This window comes from Gopherus evgoodei, chromosome 9 (genome assembly GCF_007399415.2).
Source record: "Gopherus evgoodei ecotype Sinaloan lineage chromosome 9, rGopEvg1_v1.p, whole genome shotgun sequence".
Taxonomy (NCBI): domain Eukaryota; kingdom Metazoa; phylum Chordata; order Testudines; family Testudinidae; genus Gopherus; species Gopherus evgoodei.
This window is the reverse complement of record NC_044330.1, coordinates 18372097-18394178: the sequence shown is the minus strand read 5'-3', so window position 1 is coordinate 18394178 and position 22082 is coordinate 18372097. Positions and strand designations below refer to the sequence as shown.

Genomic DNA, 22082 nt, shown 5'->3' with positions numbered 1-22082 from the left:
CCTATTGCCTTTTATGGGAGTTCATGGAATAGCTATAGGATCAAGTGATGTGATTTTTAACTGGATACTCCAGTTGCAGGAAACCTAAAGATTATATTTTAATTTTTTTTCAATGTGACTAAGTTTCTGGCTGCTTGGGCACAGTGAAAAGGCTTGGACCCAACCCACATTCACACTAAGGTCCTTTTACACCACTCTAGCTAAATAAATAGGTCTTAAATTGGACTGATTTATGGCTCCTTTACACGGCTAGTGTTGCATAAAGAGGGAATGGTGAAAATTAGAATCCAGCCCATTATTTTTTTTTAAAAACCTGGTTATTCCAGTGGCTCGCCAGTACTGAAATGTTTTCTTCTTGTCTGTAGGAAAATTTGTAAGGAGCAACAGTGTAAAGTTCCTCACTCTGCTTTGGTGATATACTTGGATCCATTTACTGGAAAGACTATTGCTAGGAATGGCAGAGTCAGTGGCAGATTAGCCACTGAGCCAACAGGGCCCGTGCCCAGGGTCCCCTGGCCAATTGGGCGTCCCTGTGCCCCGACCCTGCTCCCCAGCAGGAGTGCAGGGAGGTGGGGGAACAGAGGGATTTCAGGTGGAAGGGGTGACCTGTTCTGGCCCAGAGCCCCATCAAACTGTATCTGCCTCTGGGGAGAGTAGCTCATTTTCCATACCCATTTGATTCTCAACTGCTCTGTAAATACTGCCAATACGGGTACCAGTTAGTTCTTTTATGGACACCAAATCGTTTCACATAAAACATTGAATAACTGCCAGAGGCAACTTAATACCAGTCGCTAATGACCTGGGTTGATTTCAACATATTTTAAGAAACTGGCAAATGTTAAATACATACCATTTAATCTAAACAAGAAGTAGCAGAATTTCATAAGTGAGCATTGAGAAATCATATCTACTGCTTTGTAGTACAGTACTACAGGTAAAGCAGGACATGGCTGTTATTAGTTAGGTGTTGAAGGGCTGCAGAGCAGCATATAGGCATGCATGATTAGCCTGCAACTCAAAATTCATTTCCACTGTTTTCTCAGTGTGAAAGCAATGTACTGACAGCTTCTTGGCTATTCAGTTGCATGCATACTGGGAGCTTAAATAGCTCAAACTACTTTAATGAGCCACGGATAAATTAGTCTGAGGTAAGGAGTCGGTAGTTAACTGGGAAAACTGCTTGCATGAAACAGAGGTATGTGATTAAAGCATGACATATCAACGAGGCTTTCAGTGGTGCTAGGAGGGCTAGAGGTTTGTGGTTTTTTTTCCTGAGTTGTGATCAGCTTAATGCTTTCGGTAACTGCATAATTAATGCTAAAAACTACATAGGAAATTAATGTACTGCCATACATCAGCATAAGTACTCAAAAGAAAAAATTATGATTGAAGTATTACATCATGACCAAAGGAGAAGTGATGATCACTTCCCATCTTCCCAAAAGCTACTAAGGGAAAAATGATACTTTTTTACTTTTATAAAACTGACTGACGTTCACCAAAGTGAATTGAGATCTGTTATGCTACCTGAGTTCCACATATACTCTACACTCTTTATTACCTCTTCTTCTCCCTCTTCTTGGTACTGTTCATCCACATTATCTTCTTGCTGGTCAGGATTTCCTGCCATCTGCAGAAACAAACAGAATGGAAACTTAGTTCTACCATGCACGTCTCTTAATTTTAGTAATCCAGATGGTTAGAACTACTTGCACTGTAACTAAAATATCCTATATTCCAGAATAATAGTGTAGCTAATTTGTTGGATATCATTAATAATAGACTGGTTACATCCTTTACACCAAGTCAAATTAAAAAAAAAAAAGACAGTGGACCGATTATAATGAAATCATTGCACAACACAAATTAGACTACATACAACATACAGACAAAAAAATACAGTCCCTGCCATACAAAGTTCACAGTCTAATGGCAAATACAATAGGCAGGATGCAATGGTACACACACAAGAAAAAACTGAGCAGGCTGTTTATTGGGAAACCTCGCTTGTGAAAATCATGGAAGTAAAATTCTGTATGAGGGATATGAGTGAAGACAGGGCAGTGGCTTGGAGAATTGTAATGGGAAGTCGTTCACGCAGGGAGCAGTGTACAAGGTGACATGGGGATGGCAGCAAAACAGGGCACTGAGCCTGGCTGTGGGGATGAGGGTGATGGGATTAGAGACGAGGTCAAGATATCACAAGAAGCAGTTCTGTAATTTTACCTGTGTGTACTGTATATAGTATAAAAACTGCCCAATTAAAACAAAAACAAAGGTCAGTGTCTTGGTATCACAGTTTGAATGTTAGTTACTGTCCTTCCTCATACAGCATCTTTAGAACAGCCATTCTCAACATAGCTGTTAATATGTATACACAATTGCACATGTTCTACAGATGCTTCCTTTTATCCACTCACCACTAAATGTTCCTCCATCTCAGGATTCTCCTGCTTCTGATTATTTTGTTTGTGCTGCTCATTCTCATCTGGCACATTCTCTTCTCTCTCTTGTTCAGCTTCTTCAAACTCATCCTCTCCCTGATTGTTAGGATCATCAGCTGGGTTCACATCTTCCACAGCTGCCTTCTGAAACTTTTAGAAGGGTGTATTGTATAAGTACATTAGTCTCAGCAATTCCATTTCACTTGAAAATTATTATAGTAATAGTTACCTCAGCGCTGATCCAGTGCCCATTGAAGCCAATAGGAGTTTTTCCATTGGCTTCAGTGGGCACTGAATCAAAACCTTAGTGATTATGAAAAGTACCAGATTTACAGCATTGGAAATAAATACATCAGCTCTGAATAAGGTTACAGCTGGGGTGTGCTCATCTGTCTACTAGGAACTAGCCTGAGGCTACCAACTCATTCCACATAGGATACTGCAAGGCTTTCGGTTATTGGTAATACAGCAGGTGATAACACCTGATAAAGTACAGCTCAGTCAGGACAACAAAGACAGGTCAGAATAGTTTAAGTGTCAAACTCTGATCAGGCCTGACTCCACATAGCTCACAAAAGTTGCTCTCCATGTTACCCTAGGCTGTGATATCTTGACCTGAGCCACATTTGTATCAGTTACTTAAGGGTAGGGTGACCAGATGCCCTGATTTTATAGGGACAGTCCCGATATTTGGGGCTGTGTCTTATGTAGGTGCCTATTACGCCCACCCCATCCCCATCCCGATTTTTCACACTTTCACCTACTTAAGGGAGAAAATGCCTGATAGCTCCTCAACCTTTGCTATTCAATAAATGCTGTTTTTCCTTTACACTTCTTATCCAATATTATCCCACAGATTTAATACTGCAGCTGCCAAGGCACCAGTAACATCTTTGGGCTAATATATATTCTTCGCTTCAAACATTTGCCACACAATCTAGTATTCTAAATAAAGATGCATGTATGCAAGATCATGTATACCCCACAAAACTGAACAAAATATAATGAGGTATTTATGTAGAATTGGATTCTCCCCTCTCCAAGGGGCATCTACTGTGATGGACAGCTGATGAAATGCTTGTTTACTGCTTTTGTGTCGGAGTGTTCCCAGTTTAAGTTTCAACAGTGTCAAAATCCTCATGCAGGGTTATATCAGAAGCACAGATCTGGGGTGTGTTGAAAGACAGAATGCCTTCAACCATGATGACCCTGCTCATTTCTAACAAAACAAATAAAAAAGAGAGAGAATTTAAATTGTGTCCAAAATCTTATTTCAACAGCCAGATTTGTCTTACCGCTGGCCTGTCGGCCTGCTGGTTCTCTGTTTGCTCTGGTTCTTGCTGCTCATTTGCATTAATTTGGTCTTCTACTTCTTCAGCTTCATCTTGGTGCTGATTGTCCCTTTCATACACTGACAAAATTAATTATTAGAATGAGTATTACAGTCACTTCTGGAGTCTCCAAATGAGAAAAAAGCCGCATCGTGGTAGGTGCTGTGCATACGTGTAGTAGTCCCTGCCCTGAAGAGCTCATGATATAAATAGACAAGACAGACGAAAGATTTAGCTTAATTTTACAGATGAGAAACTGAGATACAGAAAGATTACGTGATTGGCCTGAAGTTACACCGGAAGTCCGTGGCAGAGCCAACAACTGAACCCAAATCTCCTGAGATCCAGTCTAGTGCCTTCACCACGAGGCTGTCCTTCTTCTTATTTGTATATAATCATAACTGCATCCATATCTTAGGCAATACAACGATCACAAATCACTAATGAAACACAGTCACTGATTTTAATCATAAAGAAAATACAGTGCTCTTATTGGAATCCAAAGGAGCTATATTTATTTCTGAATGGATGAGACAATCTGACACTAAAGACAGTTCAGATGAGGGGGAAAGGAAAGAGAATTCAGTCTCACCTCCATCCTCTTCGTGGATGCCTTGCCCCTCTTCTCCTTGTACAATATCATGGTCCATATTGTCATAATGAGCTTGTTGGCTAAAAAATTATATGCAAAAACAGTTTCAGTTTCACAGAGACAGTTCTGGCTTTTTTTTTTTTTTTTAAGGATTCCCAGGTCTACTTTCCTGTTAGCTAAGTTTTTCCATTAGCATTTTAAAAATACATTTTTAATATACATTATGGAACACAACGATTTTGTGTAGGATACCTTATTAGCCTTTGCATCGGTTTTCCTATCTACAGAAATGGTGGTAGGTAGTATTGGCTTATTCGTAGGGCTGTTATAAGGACACAAATTAGTGTCTGTACAGTGCTTTGAAAATGTAGGGTGCTAAGAAATGAAATAAAAAAGTCTAGTATTCAAAAAGCTGTTAAATAATGGCCCCAAAGCAAAGAAATGACACACATGTACCTGAGCAATTTAGGCTTTGATCTGGCAAGGAGTTTGCTTATGTGGCACTCCCTCTAGAATTGGGGATTTGGACAGTACTAGTTCACTTCCTGGTAATAAGGCTTTTTTTTTAAAAAAATATTGCTCATGTTAATATTTCCCTATTACTCTGTGTTTCAGAAAATATTTCTGTAAAGACTATTATATAGGTTTGAGCTTCAAAAAAAAAAGTGAAGGCCACTAATGGCTTTGAAATTATCTAAGCAGGAGAGCAGAAAGAGTATTAACTGAAGACCGTTATTAAATGGGAGATTGAAAGGGGGTGGGGGGGGGAGAGAGAAGATAATCTACAGTACATAGACTATAAGATAAATTTACAGAACCTTGATGTACACTCAAAAGGTTCTTTATTTCAACAGGCCACAAAAATGTTTGAACATCACGGATATGAATCAAACCAATTTTTTTTAAATAAAATCCAAAGAGTTAATGCTAAAAGTTCATCCTTAACTCATGCTAAAGGCTACACGAAGCAAGTGATATTAGCCCTTCGCTTTCATGAGCATCAAGTTCTCATGAGCATCAAGTTCTCATGACATTATTTTAAAATATCTTCTATCTAAGGGGTGCTTTTCATCCTAAAAGATCCTAACACATTTCAAAAACTGAAATTGTCTATGTACAGCACTACTGACGCGTAGCCACCTCTGGGGTACGGAATAACAACCAGGTAGCACAAAACAAGCCACATGACTGTACTGGGAAAATATGTATAAACGTCCAAGATACTAGACATGTACTCGGGACAGCTAGTCCCTCTTGCAGCTCCAACCTCAACAGCTACCCTCTATTTTTAGCGCACTAGCGTGATGACAGCTAGTAGGGTATGTCTCCTCGAGGTGCAATTTATACCAAAGTGCAGACATACCCCATGAAACCCAGAGTGCAGAGCGCAGCATACATGTAAGGGAAGTTGTTAACCTTAGCTGGTTTTTGTACTGCTCTTCTCCTCGTTCAGCTTGTCTCCGTAGTGCAAGCTCTTTTTCTTGAAGCTGCTGCTGCCGTAATAACTGCCCTTTCAGCCTCTGCTGGTGTAGAGATTCCTGATGTTCCCTTAGCTGTTTGGCTTCTTCAGCTCTTTGGGCGGCCAGATGCTGCTGTTCCAACTGTTCTTCATAGGCCAGTTTGTATCTTTTTGTTACACTCTGTGTCAAGAAGTGAAAGAAACATGTTTGAGTATATACGCTTCTGAACTTGCCTTCTTGGGTACCTATTTCCTTTCAGTATCGGAATGATTTTCCTGGTACAACGCATATTACCAGCAATGGACGTGCTAAAACTACTCATGCCAGAAAAGGAGAGGATGGGAGAATTACGCAGGCAATGGATAAGATGGAGAACAATGTATAAATAGCTGTTTTGTGATCAGTCAAACTTCACTCTTGAAGCTTTCATCATCTTACTTGAAGCTACACATTAAATGCTCCCATTATAATCACAGCTGCTTTTTTAAAAATGAGGCTGTGGTATAAAGTTTTTAGCACCATAAATCTAATGCTGCCACAGTACTAGGATCCCATGTTGACAGGCACTTATTTTAGAAAGTTAAAAAAAATTGCTACTACTGGCTGTCTGAAAGAATATGGGAGGTAGGGTTGATCATGGGGTCAGGGTGCAGGTAAAAGAATCAAAGGTTTGTGATAAATGCAGTTTATCCTATGGCTATCTCCAATACATACCAACATATAGTACATGTCCTCCAACCCACACTCCAAATACATCTTGTGTAATATCTGAACTAAATGCAAACTGTGCTGACCTACTCAAGCACAGCTGGGTAAATGACACAGCTTGAAAGCATCACCAAATTGTTTTTGGGTTGTTGTTTTTTTTGTTGGTACATTACTAAAAAAAAAGATTTCTGACAAAACTGGAATTCAGTGATGGTTTTATTCTTGACTTGAATGAGAGCTTGACTGGGTCTTAAATAAGAGACTAAACATTGTTTGCAACCAGGCACGATAGAGGCAGGTATTGCGCAATCTTCTGCCATTGCAGCCAAATCACAGCCTCATAGCCTATGTCCCTACCTACCATTCCAGTCCAGAGCATCTCAGCCAATGTTTTTCCATCAGGCTTGAATTCTGTAATTGTTTTGTTAGATGGACAAATGCGTACAGGGGCTTGGGTAAGACCAACAAATAAATGTTTCTGCTTGAGACCTGACCCAGAATGTATTTCCAGGTCCTATTGTTTCTATTTAAAGCTTCACAGAATATGCCTTGCCTTTACTATTCATTAAATTCCCTTTGCTCCTCTCAGCATGTTCATCTTACAGCTAAAATGCTCTGTGAAAATATTAGCAACCACTTGAATGAAGAGTGTTTACTAAAGTTATACCAATAACTGAAAGGGAAATGTAATTGCATTTGCTATGACAGGATGACACTTCAAATCTAATATTGTAAAGAAAATCCCCCCCAAAAAACCTCAAACACAAACCTCCCATCCCACAACCCACAAGCTTTAGACTGGACTCAATGTGGCTTCCATTTTCACCTGCAGTTATTTGCAAGTGGAATTAATGTTACTTAGAGATTTACACCCAATTCAGAAAGCACTCTATCATGTGCTTAACTTTAAACATATGCTTAGAGTCCCAGGCATTTAAGTGCTGTGTTTTAAATGTCGCCTAACTCCTCAACTACCTGCAAATCCAAATTATTCTAATTATATCTGCAACTAATTGCAGGTGCAAAGCAGGGCCTGCAGTTGACAGGTGCCAGAAAGGGTGGCTGTTGTTGAGAAGAGAATCTTGCACCTCTGAGTGAATGTGTTCACCAAGCATGTTGGCTGCTTCCTCTTCATGTTCCCGTTCTTTCCAGTGATGTTCTTCTGGTGCTTGATCCTGTTCTTCCACCAAGTTCTCAGGTTGCCCTGCCTGCTCCATTTCCTCTTCCTCAAGTTCTTTTTTGTGTTCCTCTTCAACTTGGTCCACGTGTGGCTCTTCATCTTCTCCTGCTTCTTGTTGCTCTTGAATATTCAGTTCTTTGTGAGGGTGACCCTCATTTACTTTTCTGCTCAAATGTAAAGGTTCATCTCCATCTTCTCTTCTCTTGGAATTTATTTCTTCCCTTTCCTGTGGCTTCTCTTTATTCTGGGATACCTGTGTAAAATGATATATTAATTTCATGATATTTCAGAGATGTCTACTTCTAGAGTCCATGGCACTATAAAACATTTGCATGACTTCCATAAAGGCTTAATATTTTATAATGTTCATAAAAGAAAATGTCCACCTGTTTATTATCATCAGTGATTAGGTCTGATAATCACTCAAGACCTCTTTCATGTAGACCTCAACGTGATCTGAAGTAGCAGCTAGACATCTGTTTACCTATTTGTAGGTGTAAACGGAGTCATCTTTATTAATATGTGCATCCACATTAATTGTTGGCACAAGAGGATACAATTTATTTAAGGTACAAAATTGTGCCTGCAAAAACTAGTAGCTGCTGAATATCTGACTCATAATTTATATTCAGATTTGGTTATGTTCTGGAAAATGCTAAGGGTGAGATTTCCAAACTTACTCATGATGATCAGCATATTATTTTAAAAATAGTCTTACTAAAGTCAGTGATAACTTGTGGAGTAAAATATTACTCCACATGAGTAAAGGTGGCATAAATCAGCTGTGTTCTACAATAAAAATTAAGGCCCAGATTCTGATACACTTATTCATGCTGAGTAGAATTTCATTCAATAACCAGAGCTGATGGGCCTACTTCTGGAGTAAGGTACTACTCAATGTGAGTATGGGTATGAGAATCTATTCCTTGGATCTATGCAACTAAAAATGACAATGACATAAAATAATTCAACCTATTTTTATCTAAAATTAAGCCCAAAATATTTATCTTCCAGTTTAAAAAAAAAAGTGTTATTTTTACGCTTGGCAGAATTCAATTTTTAATCATGGCAATGGATAACATTGATGTTTATTTTAAAACATTTTCAATTTTTATCAATATTAAATGTTCACATTTGCACAAAATGTGGGGTTTCACACAATAATTTAATGACAGTAGATGCTGAGGTTCAAGAAGTTAAAGTGTAGAACAGTTAAAATACAAATTGTTAACATCATACATCAAAATATGTCAAAAGTAAATATGTTTAAATCAAGTTCTCAAGTAACATTTTTCTTTGCCTATCTGTAAATTTTGATTTTCATCTACGGAAATATTTTTTCATCCATTTGTGTATGTATGATGAAATCAACATTTACTGATGTATAAATCTAATTCCTCCGAGCCTATTTGTTTTGATTCAGAAATATTTATTCTCAACTTGCAGAGAAACATGTCAAATAAGAGCTCATTCCTGGATTTTACATGTAAACCTGCACTTTTCTTTTCATGTAGCTAAGAATGTTTGAATTGTAAAATATTGAAAAGATACATTCAGATTTCTTCAGAATTTGTGTTTAAATCAAAACAAACTGGCAAATTCAACACTACTTGAATCTGCATTTTTCATCCAAAAAAGACTTTTGTCCAAAAAATTTCATCAATCCCTTGTTGAAAATCATCAGGGAAAAAAATTGCTGCAGCAATCTATGATTTTCACCTCGTTATGCTCTTCAACTGCATTTTTCTCATGTGGTGGGAGGTCACTATTTGGAGGTGTTGCTCCTGCCACTGCCACTTCCTGTGGAACATTTGGCTGCTCTAACTTTTCAGGTTGTCGAAAACTTGGCATTTTGTTGAGTGTGTCCTTCAGTTGTTTATATTCTTCTACCTGGGACTAAAATTGAAATATACCCATTGTACTACACCAGACAAGCATGTTATTAAAATACACACCCACTCCAGAGTGAGTTTGTTGGCAAAATGGGTACACAGAATCACTCAACATGCACATCAGATCAAACATCAAGATTTTAAGACTGGTTGCTTCCATGCATTAGATAGCCATGATTTAATACATATTCATCAATCGCAGTGAACATGCAAATAAAACCACGCAGGAAAATCCCTACAGTACAGAGATGGCGATTAGTTTTTCATGCCAGGCAGAAGAAGAGCTGAAGGGAATGATTAAATTTTCTTTGCACACTTTAAAATGAAAGAAACAGAGTGCCATGGATTTTTTCTCATCTGCTCAGTAGCAAAAGATGCAATTCTTTTTAGAAACAGAAATCAAGTTTAAAAAAAAAAGTCACAAGTGATTAAAAATTCTCAGCTATCTTCAACCTTTAGATAATTTTATCAATAGACAAGAATCAAGAGAAAATATTATGGGAGAAAAAAAACAATCAAGCTGGAGCAACTTTAATGGAAAACAACAAATAAAGTAACAACACTTCCACTGGTGGAAGGGAGTGAGTGGGAAGGGAAAAGATAAATTTAGAGCTGCTAAACATCCCTTCACACCCCAAAGTAAGATGTCAGGAATCCACTTTTTTGCAACTGCACTATGTTTTTCAGGCCAATGGAAGATCTGTTCACTTTCAGCAAGCTACCCACGCTGGACGTTCAGGCAGGATTGGGAAATTTCACAAGCCACTCCCCATAAAGCAAGTGTACAAGAAAAACCATTCAATTCAGAAAGCAGGGTATTTTCAGAAGGGGCAACTTTCATAACCAGTTACATCTGTCAGATACACAAAAGGTAGTGCCTAGTACTGCAGCTTACCATTTACATATAACCCCTCCACCTTGTCCTGTTCCACTTCCCCTCTCCTTGTGTTAAGGTTTATAACTCTGTGGGAAAACATTTAACACTATTTGGAGCTAAAACTTGCCACACAATCACTCAGCTTTAAACAACACTTAAAAATCACTCAAAGCATTCTTTCTGGTTTTGAGGGGAAACAGTGGGTTCTAAAGGCGTCAGATTCTCCGTTACTCTACTGATTGGGAGTAAATAAAATGAAATGCTTCAAGTTATTATTTTGGTAAAAACTCCTACATTTTTTTTGTGATTTAAAAAAAATCCAAATGAAGGTTTAGCAATTGGCTACAGTACACATCCAGTGACTGTGTAGGCCCCTTGTTATACTCGATGTAATATCATAACAATCAATAGTACATCAAACAGACATGATGCATCACATCATATCAATGTATAATATTGATACAAACAAAATGCACAGTGCTACAGATTGACATGATGCAGTATGTGATAATAGGTCCAAAGTTAGACGCACCTCAAAGCATCTTCAAAACACTATGGCATCGATTAAAATGGACATGCCTAAAAGCAAAGCAGAATGTGAAGTAATTACAAGTCTGGCTTTTCTGGAAGGAGGTCTCACTTTCTCAGTGTCCCCCTTCCCTGCTTGATTCATTGGAGTCTCTGACTATGCATTTACAGAAAAGATTAAAGGCAATGTTAACTACAGTCCCTAGATAAAACTGGAATTAAGGGTCTTAAACCTAAAAGGTTATCCTTGAATCTAAATTTCCTTTCCCCTTACTAGGGATTAGAGATTACTATATACAGGATATTCTTAACAGTGTCCTCAGTTCCTCCAATTCAGGACTCAAAGGTTGATGCTATACTCCACCCCACTATGCAAATCATTCCAGGCTAAAAGTTGTCATCCAAGGTCTTAGCCTAAAGGGAATTAATACTGGCATGAACACAGAGTTTATAATATATATTAATTTTTCTGGCTCTTTGAGCTATAGAAATCCACATAAGTGGTGGTACTTTAAAGATTCAGGTCACAAATATTTGACTGCTGACATTATCCATCCTTTTAAATATCTACCATGTATCCAACAATGATGGGGTGCCTTTTTGAATGGTTTGTCTGAATAATACTGCTTTGAATCCTTTCTTCAGCAGGTTTGCAAGAAAACCTATGCAAACTTGTTAAGTATTGCCTGTTGATTTCAGAGAACTCACAAGACGTATGAGTACTCTGTTTAATAAGATGAGTGTAACATTATGCATGTGGACAGATTAAGTCTAAAGAAAAGCAAGTGTAGTTTTTGTGTTTAAGAGGACGAACCAAAGCCCAGCAAAATCAATGAAAAGTTTCCTGTCAGGCTTCAGCTTAGGTCCTAGGTGGGATTACAGGAGACCTATTTTTGAAGAGTTAAGCAAACAGATCCCTGGACTTTAGCCGACAGTGGATGAAAGATTATTGCCTGCTACTTTGAAAAATTGGCTTCCAGCACATATTGCTATCTGAAATGACATGTCTTTACTTTTTTCAGTCTACGAAATACAATTATGGAAGAACATCAAAACACCGGCCTGTCTATTAGTATATAACCTACCTTCAACAGCAAACAGAATTTAGGAAGAAACACTCAATCCTGTAGCTCCCACTCAATATTCCAAAGATTTTTATAGTATTTTTTTTTTACATACACTAGATTTCTGTTTTCCTTCCTGATCCACTCTCTTGCCATACTAACTAAAGGTAGGTACTACCATCCTAGCTTCCCCCAGAACTTTTCTTTTCATCATTATCCTCCTTGATCTTCTGGTAATAGTTTTCCCAAGATAAGCAGCAGAGCTATACCACACTAATGGGAACATGTAGCTACTGCTGGAATAGGGGGCTGGCTGTGTAATTTGCCATCCAGGTACTAGCTCTTTATCTTGTATATACTATTTTTTTAAACTTGTTAATGCTCCTCCTTTTTAGTATCTCCAAAGCCCATGTGGCGTTCTATGTTCCTCCATGCACACTCTGTCTCTGCTGGACCAGCTAGTCCTTTACACTCCACCTGCTTTGTTATGCTAGGACAGGGGGCGGCAGCCTTTCAGAAGTGCTGTGCCAAGTCTTCATTTATTCACTCTAATTTAAGGTTTCGTGTGCCAGTAAGGCATTTTAACGTTTTTAGTAGGTGTTTTTCTATAAGTCTATAAACAATTGTATGTAAAGTAATAAGGTTTTTTAAATATTTAAGAAGCTTCATTTTAAAATTAAATTAAAATGCAGAGGCCCCCGGACTGGTGGCCAAGACCCGAGCAGTGTGAGTGCCACTGAAAATCAGCTCGCGTGCTGCCTTTGGCACGCGTGCCATAGGTTGCCTACCCCTGTGCTAGTACATACACAAAGCTAGAGCACACTGGCTTTTTAAGTGAACCAGATCTTTAAATGTGATGTGTTCCTCAAGTGTCAGAGTCCTGACACCTTGAGTTAACCAAAGTTCTATAGGAGAAAGAAAGGAAAGCCTTCTGCAGTTTATCATACTTGGAAAGATACCACTCTTATCAGTAACTCATATGCTCAGTTGGACCCATAATGGAGCTGTCAAAGACCAAAACAATTATTTAATTTGCTATAATTTCAAATTTAGCAGCAGCCCTTCAAGGCATGCATTTTTCCCTGAGTTTGTAGCAAGGTGTTAACTGTAGATTCCCATGCAAAAAGCTGCATGCATAAGACTATAGTCAGTTGAGGTAAGATAAAAAAGTTCCAGGAAGATTAAACAGATCTCATAAAAAGGAGATATGATATTCTGTTTTCCTTTCTGACCTGTGCAACAGCTAGTGCACTCTTGTGGTCTTCCAATGTCACTACAAGCTGGTCATGTTGGGAGAGTAAATTCTTATGTTGTTGCTACATAAAAAAGAAGAATGTTACATGCTTCATATCGTTTGTTCTGAACTGCACCAGGTTAACCTTAAATTGAAATATATTTCGACAGATCTTTCCAACTTAAAAATCCTAACTGGGAATAACACACAGTTTGATTTTTTTTTTAATGCGTGTTTAATATGGAGTTGAATATCAGAGTGGTAGCAGCAAACACCAAATTTAAAGCCAGAGTTTTGTAACCACAGTTGAAAGTTGGAGCAGATGTGGAGAGATAGGACCTGAAATGGAATACACTTCAATATTAACATTATTTACCAAAAGACAAATGACCGTTTTTTAAGAAACCTTTCCTTTTGCAAATAAAACAAAACAGAATTTTAAAACCCCAACTGTCTTATAGACAGGGCCATTTCAAAACCATGCTGGATCATGCCCAACTATATTAATTTTTATTCTTCCTCTGATCCCATCTTTGTATTCACCATCATTCTTTTAATATTATAGAATAGCTAAAGTATAGACGGCAAGAGATAAGTAATATATTTTAGTCAGGTTTTTCAGAAAAGTTAAATATTTCCATCATAACCTACCTCCAAGTTGTTGAAATAATGGTAAAGCATTTCACATACACTAGGAGGAGGGTCTATTTCTAGGGAACAGAAACCAACCTTGACATCTTGTAGCTGGGTATGAATATCTTGGTGTGCTTTTCTCAGCTGTCTATTCTCCTCTCGCAAATTATACAGAGATTCTATTAAAAACAAAACCATGCAAAGACGGAACTCAATCGGATTTATGCTTTCATAATTTTAATACCACAAGTTTTAAAGTATTTGTTCTTAAATACTCTTAAAGCCTAATTCAAGATGATGTACAAAATAAAGATTATTATAAAAATTGCATAAAATACCACATAACTGCGTTAGTAAAACACATGAGATGAGTGCACAGAGATCAAAGGAACTTGTGCTGATATTGTGTTGCTCTCATCTCTATGCAAAAACACAACCTTAAACTTTCAAGGCCAAGTTCATTAAAGCCACTTCACCAGTTTCTAGATTAAATTTTATTTTTGTATGACCATACTCTCATTTCCTGGCTGAGGGCAGGATCTAGTGGTATGTCCTATATTTAGGAGGGAGGCGGTTGCAAACAGCAGAAGCTTCAGCCAGGATCTTGGATGCTATGCTGGGACTCTAACAGAGTAATAACCCCCAGCCACCACCTCTCTCCAGGCTGTATTTAGAGTCTGGAAATTTTCTCCCCTAAGACTCAGCAGTTTAATTGGAAGCAGTGACCAGAGGGGCAGCAGACATGTAAACTCAAAGGGGATGGAAGTGTGAGATGGAACTGGAAAGTGTCGTAGAAGAGGAGTGGATGCTACCACTAAGAAGGAAAGCAGCAGCATGCCAAATCCAGCCTTCTGCTTCAGGGTTCTGTATGGGTTGGCACCTCTGATTTGCTCTGAGCCACCTCAGGAGCTGGGATCTTTCTCCCATCTCTTAGGCAGCTCCAAAGCTGGTGAGTGTGTTGGTGTGGCATGAGAGGGTGTGGCAACAGCCCTCCAGTTTAGGAAGAATATGAGTCCAATCTTTTGTTCTATGCCATTTATATTCTAAGATCCTCCTGACACAAAATGGGACACTTGGAGAAAAATAAGTTATGCTTCAAAGTACTTTACATACTAACTAATTAGTTCTCACATCAACCTTGTGAGGTAGATAAATATCCTTATTTTAGAGAAAAATATTCTAATATTTTACAGACAGGGAAAATGAGCTAAAGAATGTGAAGTCACTTCACCAAGGGCTCATAGTTAAACTGACAACAGAACGAGCAACTGTGTTTTCATCAGAGGCTGGTTGTTTAAGAAAGAGATCCAAAATCAGGCCCAATTTTCCCAGTTTTGAATGTGGAGGCAGGTTCAGAGCTGAGCATTTGACTCCAGCCCCCAACATTTGAAATATTTCAGGCCAGGAACCCTGCCCTCTTTGTAATCAAGATAGAGTCAAAAAAGCAAAACATACTCTAGTTGGAATTCTCCCAAAAGGTCCCAGAAATACAGGATTGAGAACCCGAGATATGAATGGCAAAACTCAGTAGCAATAACATGTAAACTGACTAGTATAGGAGCAAATGCTGAGTGAGCATGAATGATGACCTGCTATGCTCCGTGTGTGTGAGTGCACCATATACACACATGCCCAGCTCCATTCTTGGTCACACACACCAGTATTGATTTCTATGTTTAAAAAGCAGTGGCAGTGAAGAGTTTTTAGTTGTGTAGTATGACTGAGTCAGGCTGCATATACCCTTTAGCTTGGAGAGTTCCTGCTCTTTCTCTTCCTGTATTTGTACATATTTCTGCTTGTGATCACTGAATGTTCTTCTAAAGTCTTCTCCTTGTTTTCGGTGTTCCTCCTCGAGGTCTGCATGCTGTTTCTTTAGTTCTTCATGTTGACTCTGCAAATGCCAAATTGAACACTGGAAGGAGTTCTGCACCCGCATATCTGGCTAGTATCATCTTTGGCAATTTGTTAAATAAATTCAGATGAATAGAAAGCATTCATAACAAGAAGTTTATTATTCAATGCCTGTACACTACAGTTCCTACTCAACACAAAATAGCCAGGGGCGGCGGCTCCAGGCACCAGCGCTCCAAGCACGTGCCTGGGACGGCAAGCCGCGGGGGGCTCTCTGCCGGTCGCCGTTAGGGCGGCAGGCAGGGTGCCTGTGGAGGGTCCACTGGTCCCACGGCTTTGGTGGACCTCCCACAGGTACGCCTGCAGGAGGACCGCCGAAGCCGGGGGACCAGCGAACCCTCCGTGCTTGGAGCGGCAAAATGTCTAGAGCCACCCGTCTGTAGCACCCTGTTCCAGGGACTTACCATCCCCCTTGGCAGCTGTTATATCCCTCTGAGAGCCGCTGAATATACCCTCTCAGAGGCAGAATCTCTCTATTAAAAATCTGGATCCACAGCAATATTAGAAGGCAATATTGTCAATGACTTTTCTGCTGCTTCTACAGCCAATATGGAATATTACCTCTATTGGAAACATCAGAAAACTCTTTACAGCATATTCCCAAAGGTTTCTTCACATACATTCTCCAGCTCCTCTAACGTCAATGGCAAAAGTTCCACTGACTACAGTGGTGCTGGACTGGGCTAACAGTTTCCAAACAAAAGACTTGCAATAGCAGAGATATTGCTATAAATCATGAGGAACCCTTACATTTATAATAGTTAATAAAGTTTCTCATAAATATGCATCAAGAGTAACCAGGAAACCACTGGAGCTGGAAAGACTTCAAAAGTGCTGGAAGGATTTAGGAGCACAACGATTAGCAATGGGACTGTGTTCCTAAATCCTTTAGGCACTTCTGAAAATTTCCCTCAAACATGGGATTTTCAAAAACACTAATACTCTGTACTTACTGATGTCAGGGTGAGTTTAACTGTTGATTTCAATGGAACAGGGCCAGGTCAATGAGCAGGGCCTGCTCCAGGCACCAGCTCAGCAAGCAGGTGCTTGGGGCGGCCAAGGGGAAGGGGTGGCACATTGGGATCTTTGGTGGCAATTCGGTGGCGGGTCCCTCAGTCCCTCTCAGAGGGAAGGACCTGCCGCCAAAGAAGAAAGCTGCGCAGTGGAGCTGCCGCCAATCGCGATCACGGCTTTTGTTTGTTTGTTTTCCTCACCCCCGTCTCCACCACTTGGGGTGGCAAAAATCCTGGAGCCAGCCCTGTTAATGAGGAGCACTTTTTGAAAAATCCCACTCTAAAGGCATCCCACTCACATTGTCTGTGACAATGATTCTAGTTCTTTTGATGTAGTAACCTTAAAGGGTCATGTCATGAAGTACAAGTTTAAAACTAACCCACATTGTGTTTTCTTTCTTTTTCAAGTAAGAACTTTAAAAAAAAAACATGCAACTTTGGCTAGCTATTGAAATTGCAATCCTACAAATAAACCCACTTTCACTAGCTAAACATGTCATTTAATTTTTTTTAAGCATCTCTTTTTTGTTACCTTTCAGGAATCTTTTGCTATGCATATAGCTGCATCTAAGATAAAAAATAACTGAACACCAGAAGGCTATAATTATTAAATTACAAGATATTCTTCTAATATTAAAATATATTGAAGCAGAGCAAGCCACCATTTAAGAAGGCCTGTTAATTGTGTACACAGAGTTACTTGCCATTGCATATTTTAATGTACATGTTCCCCACTACATATTATATTTGTAACAAGCATAAATGAATAATGCACAAAATTCCATCTTTATCAATGGATCTGTGCATAATATCTGCATTGAAGTGATTCAATTTGACCCAAAACAATGGCAAAAGGAGTAATTATTTGATTGCAGGATCCCAACTATAAAAATTCTTGAAACTATTTCCAGTATTTATTACTTTGGATACTGAGTATAATTTCTAATATGCAAAATCTTTCCAATTTTACCTAGTGGCGTGCATGTCAATATCCCCCTCAAATAATTACGTAACTCACCAGAAAACATAGCTATTCAACACATGACGCAATCAGTTTATCCTTAAAGTACATTCCTGAAAGGAAAATATCTTTTTGAAACAATACATTGAGTCTTAGAGATGGGCCAAGAAAAACTAGTACGTTTATATCCCATATTGCTACCCCCCAAAAGAGAATTTCTCTGGTACCTACCTTCAACATTTGGTGTTGTACATTCAGTGTGCTATATCTGCTATTTGAATCTTGCTGAGAAATGAAAATATTAATGTTAATTAGGGACAGCAGAATCTCATCCTGATGCATTTCTATGTTCCCAATCTTTGTAAAGAATATTATACAGAAGCTATAAACTAGCAATTATAATTCAGCATGGAGCCTACCTGACCTGGGCTCTTTTTGGTTCTGAAATATATCAGGTATAGCAACGACTGCATCTATTGCAGAATAATGTATTTTTAATTACACTACTATTCCTCTAACTCTTTCTTTTCTTCCCACTTTAGACCCAAAATAAAGAGCAACATGCTTTCACTTACTATCATTACAAAGAGTTCTTTACAGACCTCAAATATATTTCCAATGACAGTCTCACCTTGCCTCCTGGCAGCTATTGCACAAACCAAACTTTCTTGGGGATTTTAACTTGCCAGTCAAAAAACTTGGTTAGGAGACTCTAGCTCCGTCCAATAAGAAAAGGACAGCAGTAACAGGATTTATGATACCTTCTTATCTCTGTTTCTCTCCCTATTCAGTTTTCTCCAGTCAAGACTGGCTGATAGGAGACAGCTATTATAAAAAGAGTACTAGTAACTTCAGCTACTATAGTATAAGCCAAGGAGTGTTTGTTTTTCCAAAGTAATTCCCTAGAAAGAAACTCCCTCTCTTAGAAAGATCCAAATGATCTAGTAACAGGGCATTTAACACACATAACAAAAGTGGAATAAGTCAAGGCTATTTCAATTAGGGTTTTGTAAGTCTCTTATCTTTTCGAATAGTTTTAATTACATACCCTATCCTTTCCTTTGTAAATGGAGTAGTATTGTTATTCTCTGATATCAATTCTATTTTTTTTTTTTACTTACCCTTCCTTTATTTAGTGTTTCTTGTGCTTCCAATTTATAAACAAGAAAGTCTAGGAAATAATAAAAAAGGAGACTATTCAAGAAATATTTCACTGACAAAAAAGCTTGGGGGCCAGAGTTTGTAGGTACTCTGAAGTCAAAAAACCTTCTTGTAAATGGGAATTCCACATACAAAGTAGCTACAAAGTTGGGGAATGTTGCATTTACAGCATTCCTGAGGAACTATAAAAACTAAGGAAATACTATGAATTTTAAATCTGATCATCAAAGTATTTGCATATAAAACAGTTTATGCCAGTACTGTACAAAGTATGGCAAGGCAAGCCTGGGACTACTGGTTGGAAATGAAATGTTTCAGAAGTCTTATGTACTAGCTTTAAAGGCCCAGTAGTGCTATTAAAAGGAAAGAGGACGTTAAGTTGTGCATTTTCCTATGAGAAGATAACACTTTAAAATCCTGTTCAGCCACAAAACAGGAAAGTCAAAAAGCAAAAAACACAAAAGTGCTTCCCACCCCCTCTTCACTGTGAGTTCCTTTGTACTCTTCTTTATTTTCTAATTCTGAAAAAGATGACCTGCCCTTTACAAAACTAATGATTTATTGTTGTCCACTAGATGGCACCACAAAACCATCTAGGATTTTAGGGCAAGAAAACCCCAAACAGCTTTTAATGCTTTTTAATCTTTTGTATCAAACAAGTTGCTTTAACTGAAGGCCTATGAATCACCTAGCTAGCAGCAACTATTTTTAGGAAGGTTGCAGGGTGGACTTTCATTACCTCATGCCTTCACATTTCAAACAAGTAATTTACACCATTAAAAATATTTTAGAAAATTTACCAAAAGTATTGTACTCTTAAAACTTTTGCACAGGGTGGCTTTTTAAAAAGAAAAACATGTATTATTTTTGTGTTTGCATAATCAAACAGTACTATGTTATTCAAGGACATTCACAAATCATCTCTATTCAGGACAGGCATTTTCAGCACGTACTTAACTTTAAACACACAAGTTTCTGAATCGGGGCCTAACTGAGTACCATATGACATGCATCAAATGGTCATATGCCTTATGGAGTTTTGCATATATTTATATCATAGAAATTCAATATGCTGTGTCTAGCAACCTGTTTATAGCAGTGGACCTACCAGTGAATTACAGGGATCCATAATTTTTAAAATTAACATATATAACTGAGAAAAATGAAAAACAAGATTTTACCTTCTTTTGCTTTCTTATGTTCAAGCCTTTCCTTCTGTAAAGATTTTTCTAATCTTGACCTGTGCTCATAGACAACTGAAAAGAGAAATATGTGACCATAGTAATTCATTTTACAGATAATAGAAAGGGGAACAATACACAACAAATTGGATTGTCCTTATGCATGCTGCACCAATACTAAGTCATTATACCAAATGAGAATCTGGTCCTTCAGTCTTTAGTCCTAGCATTTAAACTTTTATTTATTACTCAAATTCGGTTTGTGCTATATCTCTTTTTATCTGTGGCAAGCGAGTTATACACTCAATTTGTTTATGGGGATGGTCAATGCTGGTAGGCCTAAAATTAGACCTACTAGTTTATTTCTTTGGTATGCATGTGTGAATTTTGCCATCTTTCCAATCTCTTCTGCCTTGCTTGTGAAAAAGACAAATGAAATATTCAAAAATCCTGTTTAGAGTTCCTCAAGACCAGAATTCTTGCAGTGCTCCACTTGCTCCCAAGAAGGGAATAGGCAGGTAAAGTCATAGGGCAGATGAGAAAGGTAGAATAGTGCAGTGGTTGGCAGGTTAGCCTTGAAGTTGGGAGACTTGGGTTCAGTTCTCTGCTCTGCTACAGATGTACTGTATGACCTTGGGAAAGTCACTTAGTTGCTTTGTATCCCATCCATAAAATTAGGATAATAGTACTTCCATACCTCAGTAAGGATAACTACATTGGAGACTCAAGTACGGGGAGGCCATATAAGTACCTCAAAGTGGATTCAGACATAAACAATGTCTGGTACAAATGATCTCTTCTTTTTATCCCAGCTCCCAGCAGAGTGGGACATCTTGTATAAAATCTGATTGTATTTTGGATGCCCAGTCTCAGCAAATACATGGTGCTGATGTCTGTATCCACTTTGTTTCAGAATACGTGGGCCCTGTCATCCTTCAGAGTAATACTAACTCAGAGAAGCTCTCTCTTTTTTTTCACATCATCAGTCCAAGTACGAAAATCCGTAATTCAGGAGAGCATCTCAGTTCAGGTAGGGAATCTAAGCTCCACTGATTTCAATGGGGTTTAAACCTATGAGTAAATTTAAGCATATCCTTAAGTGCTTTCTTGAATAGAGGTCAAAACTTCTAAGCTGCCTTTCACAGATTATATTGATCATTGTCCTAGTGGCAATTAAACACTATAGTTAAAGATATCATTTCAACCCAAATCTTGTGTGAATTTTTTTTCAGTCCTCAGTTGTTACAAGTAATACCTACAGTTACTGTAACTGAAATGAGATACAATTTTATCAATTTTTTCCAGTTTGTTTACTTTGCATATCTGACAGCATTTTGTTTGTCAGCTTTGCCTTTTCCTCTCCATAGTCAGTTATTTGCATGGATCTTGCAACTGGGGTAAGAAAAATTATTTAAAATAGGAAAATATGATTTGTAAAAACCACAAAAATTGTTGCATGGTCTCAGATATATGTAGTTGCTGAAATCACTTTTACTTATTTAAATTGACTGGATTAGAAATGAGGCTATCTTTTTATCCTCTGTTTACTAGCTATTGTAAAAAGTGAGGCATATAGAGATTTGCTTATATAAGCAAGTAGTGTAAGACAATATATAATCAGATGCTACTTTGGGTATCAGCAGCAAAATTTATTTCCCTCAAGTGACAATAAGCCAGCTTCAAGACAAATCAATATATGTATTGTTTGGGGCTGTAAAAAGATCTAAAAAAATTAATCACGAGATTAAAAAAATTGTTGATTAATCTCAGTTTTAACTGTATTATTAAACAATAATACAATACTATTTAAATATTTTTGGATGTTTTCATCTATATTGATTTCAGCTACAACTCAGAATACAGTACTGATGACGGGTTCTGCTCAGTAACGATCCAAAGAAGTGCAGAC

General features: G+C 38.1%; 1 protein-coding gene across 5 annotated transcripts in view; it reads right to left on the bottom strand.

Annotated features, from left to right (window-relative positions):
- The window catches only part of GOLIM4 (golgi integral membrane protein 4), a 69249-nt gene that overhangs the window by 5800 nt on the left and 41367 nt on the right, over positions 1 to 22082 (bottom strand). For 2 of the 5 annotated variants that reach the window (XM_030575857.1, XM_030575858.1), the window contains 13 exons: positions 20174 to 20248; positions 18953 to 19002; positions 18063 to 18116; positions 15687 to 15837; positions 14043 to 14125; positions 13312 to 13395; positions 9438 to 9614; positions 7627 to 7971; positions 5787 to 6010; positions 4371 to 4450; positions 3743 to 3858; positions 2424 to 2597; positions 1565 to 1633 (listed from right to left, as the gene is read on the bottom strand). In XM_030575857.1, coding sequence (XP_030431717.1) covers positions 1565 to 1633; positions 2424 to 2597; positions 3743 to 3858; positions 4371 to 4450; positions 5787 to 6010; positions 7627 to 7971; positions 9438 to 9614; positions 13312 to 13395; positions 14043 to 14125; positions 15687 to 15837; positions 18063 to 18116; positions 18953 to 19002; positions 20174 to 20248 — 1682 coding nt within the window. The remainder of the gene's footprint in view (positions 1 to 1564; positions 1634 to 2423; positions 2598 to 3742; positions 3859 to 4370; positions 4451 to 5786; positions 6011 to 7626; positions 7972 to 9437; positions 9615 to 13311; positions 13396 to 14042; positions 14126 to 15686; positions 15838 to 18062; positions 18117 to 18952; positions 19003 to 20173; positions 20249 to 22082) is intronic. The other 3 variants (XM_030575856.1, XM_030575859.1, XM_030575860.1) reach the window with 3 other exon arrangements.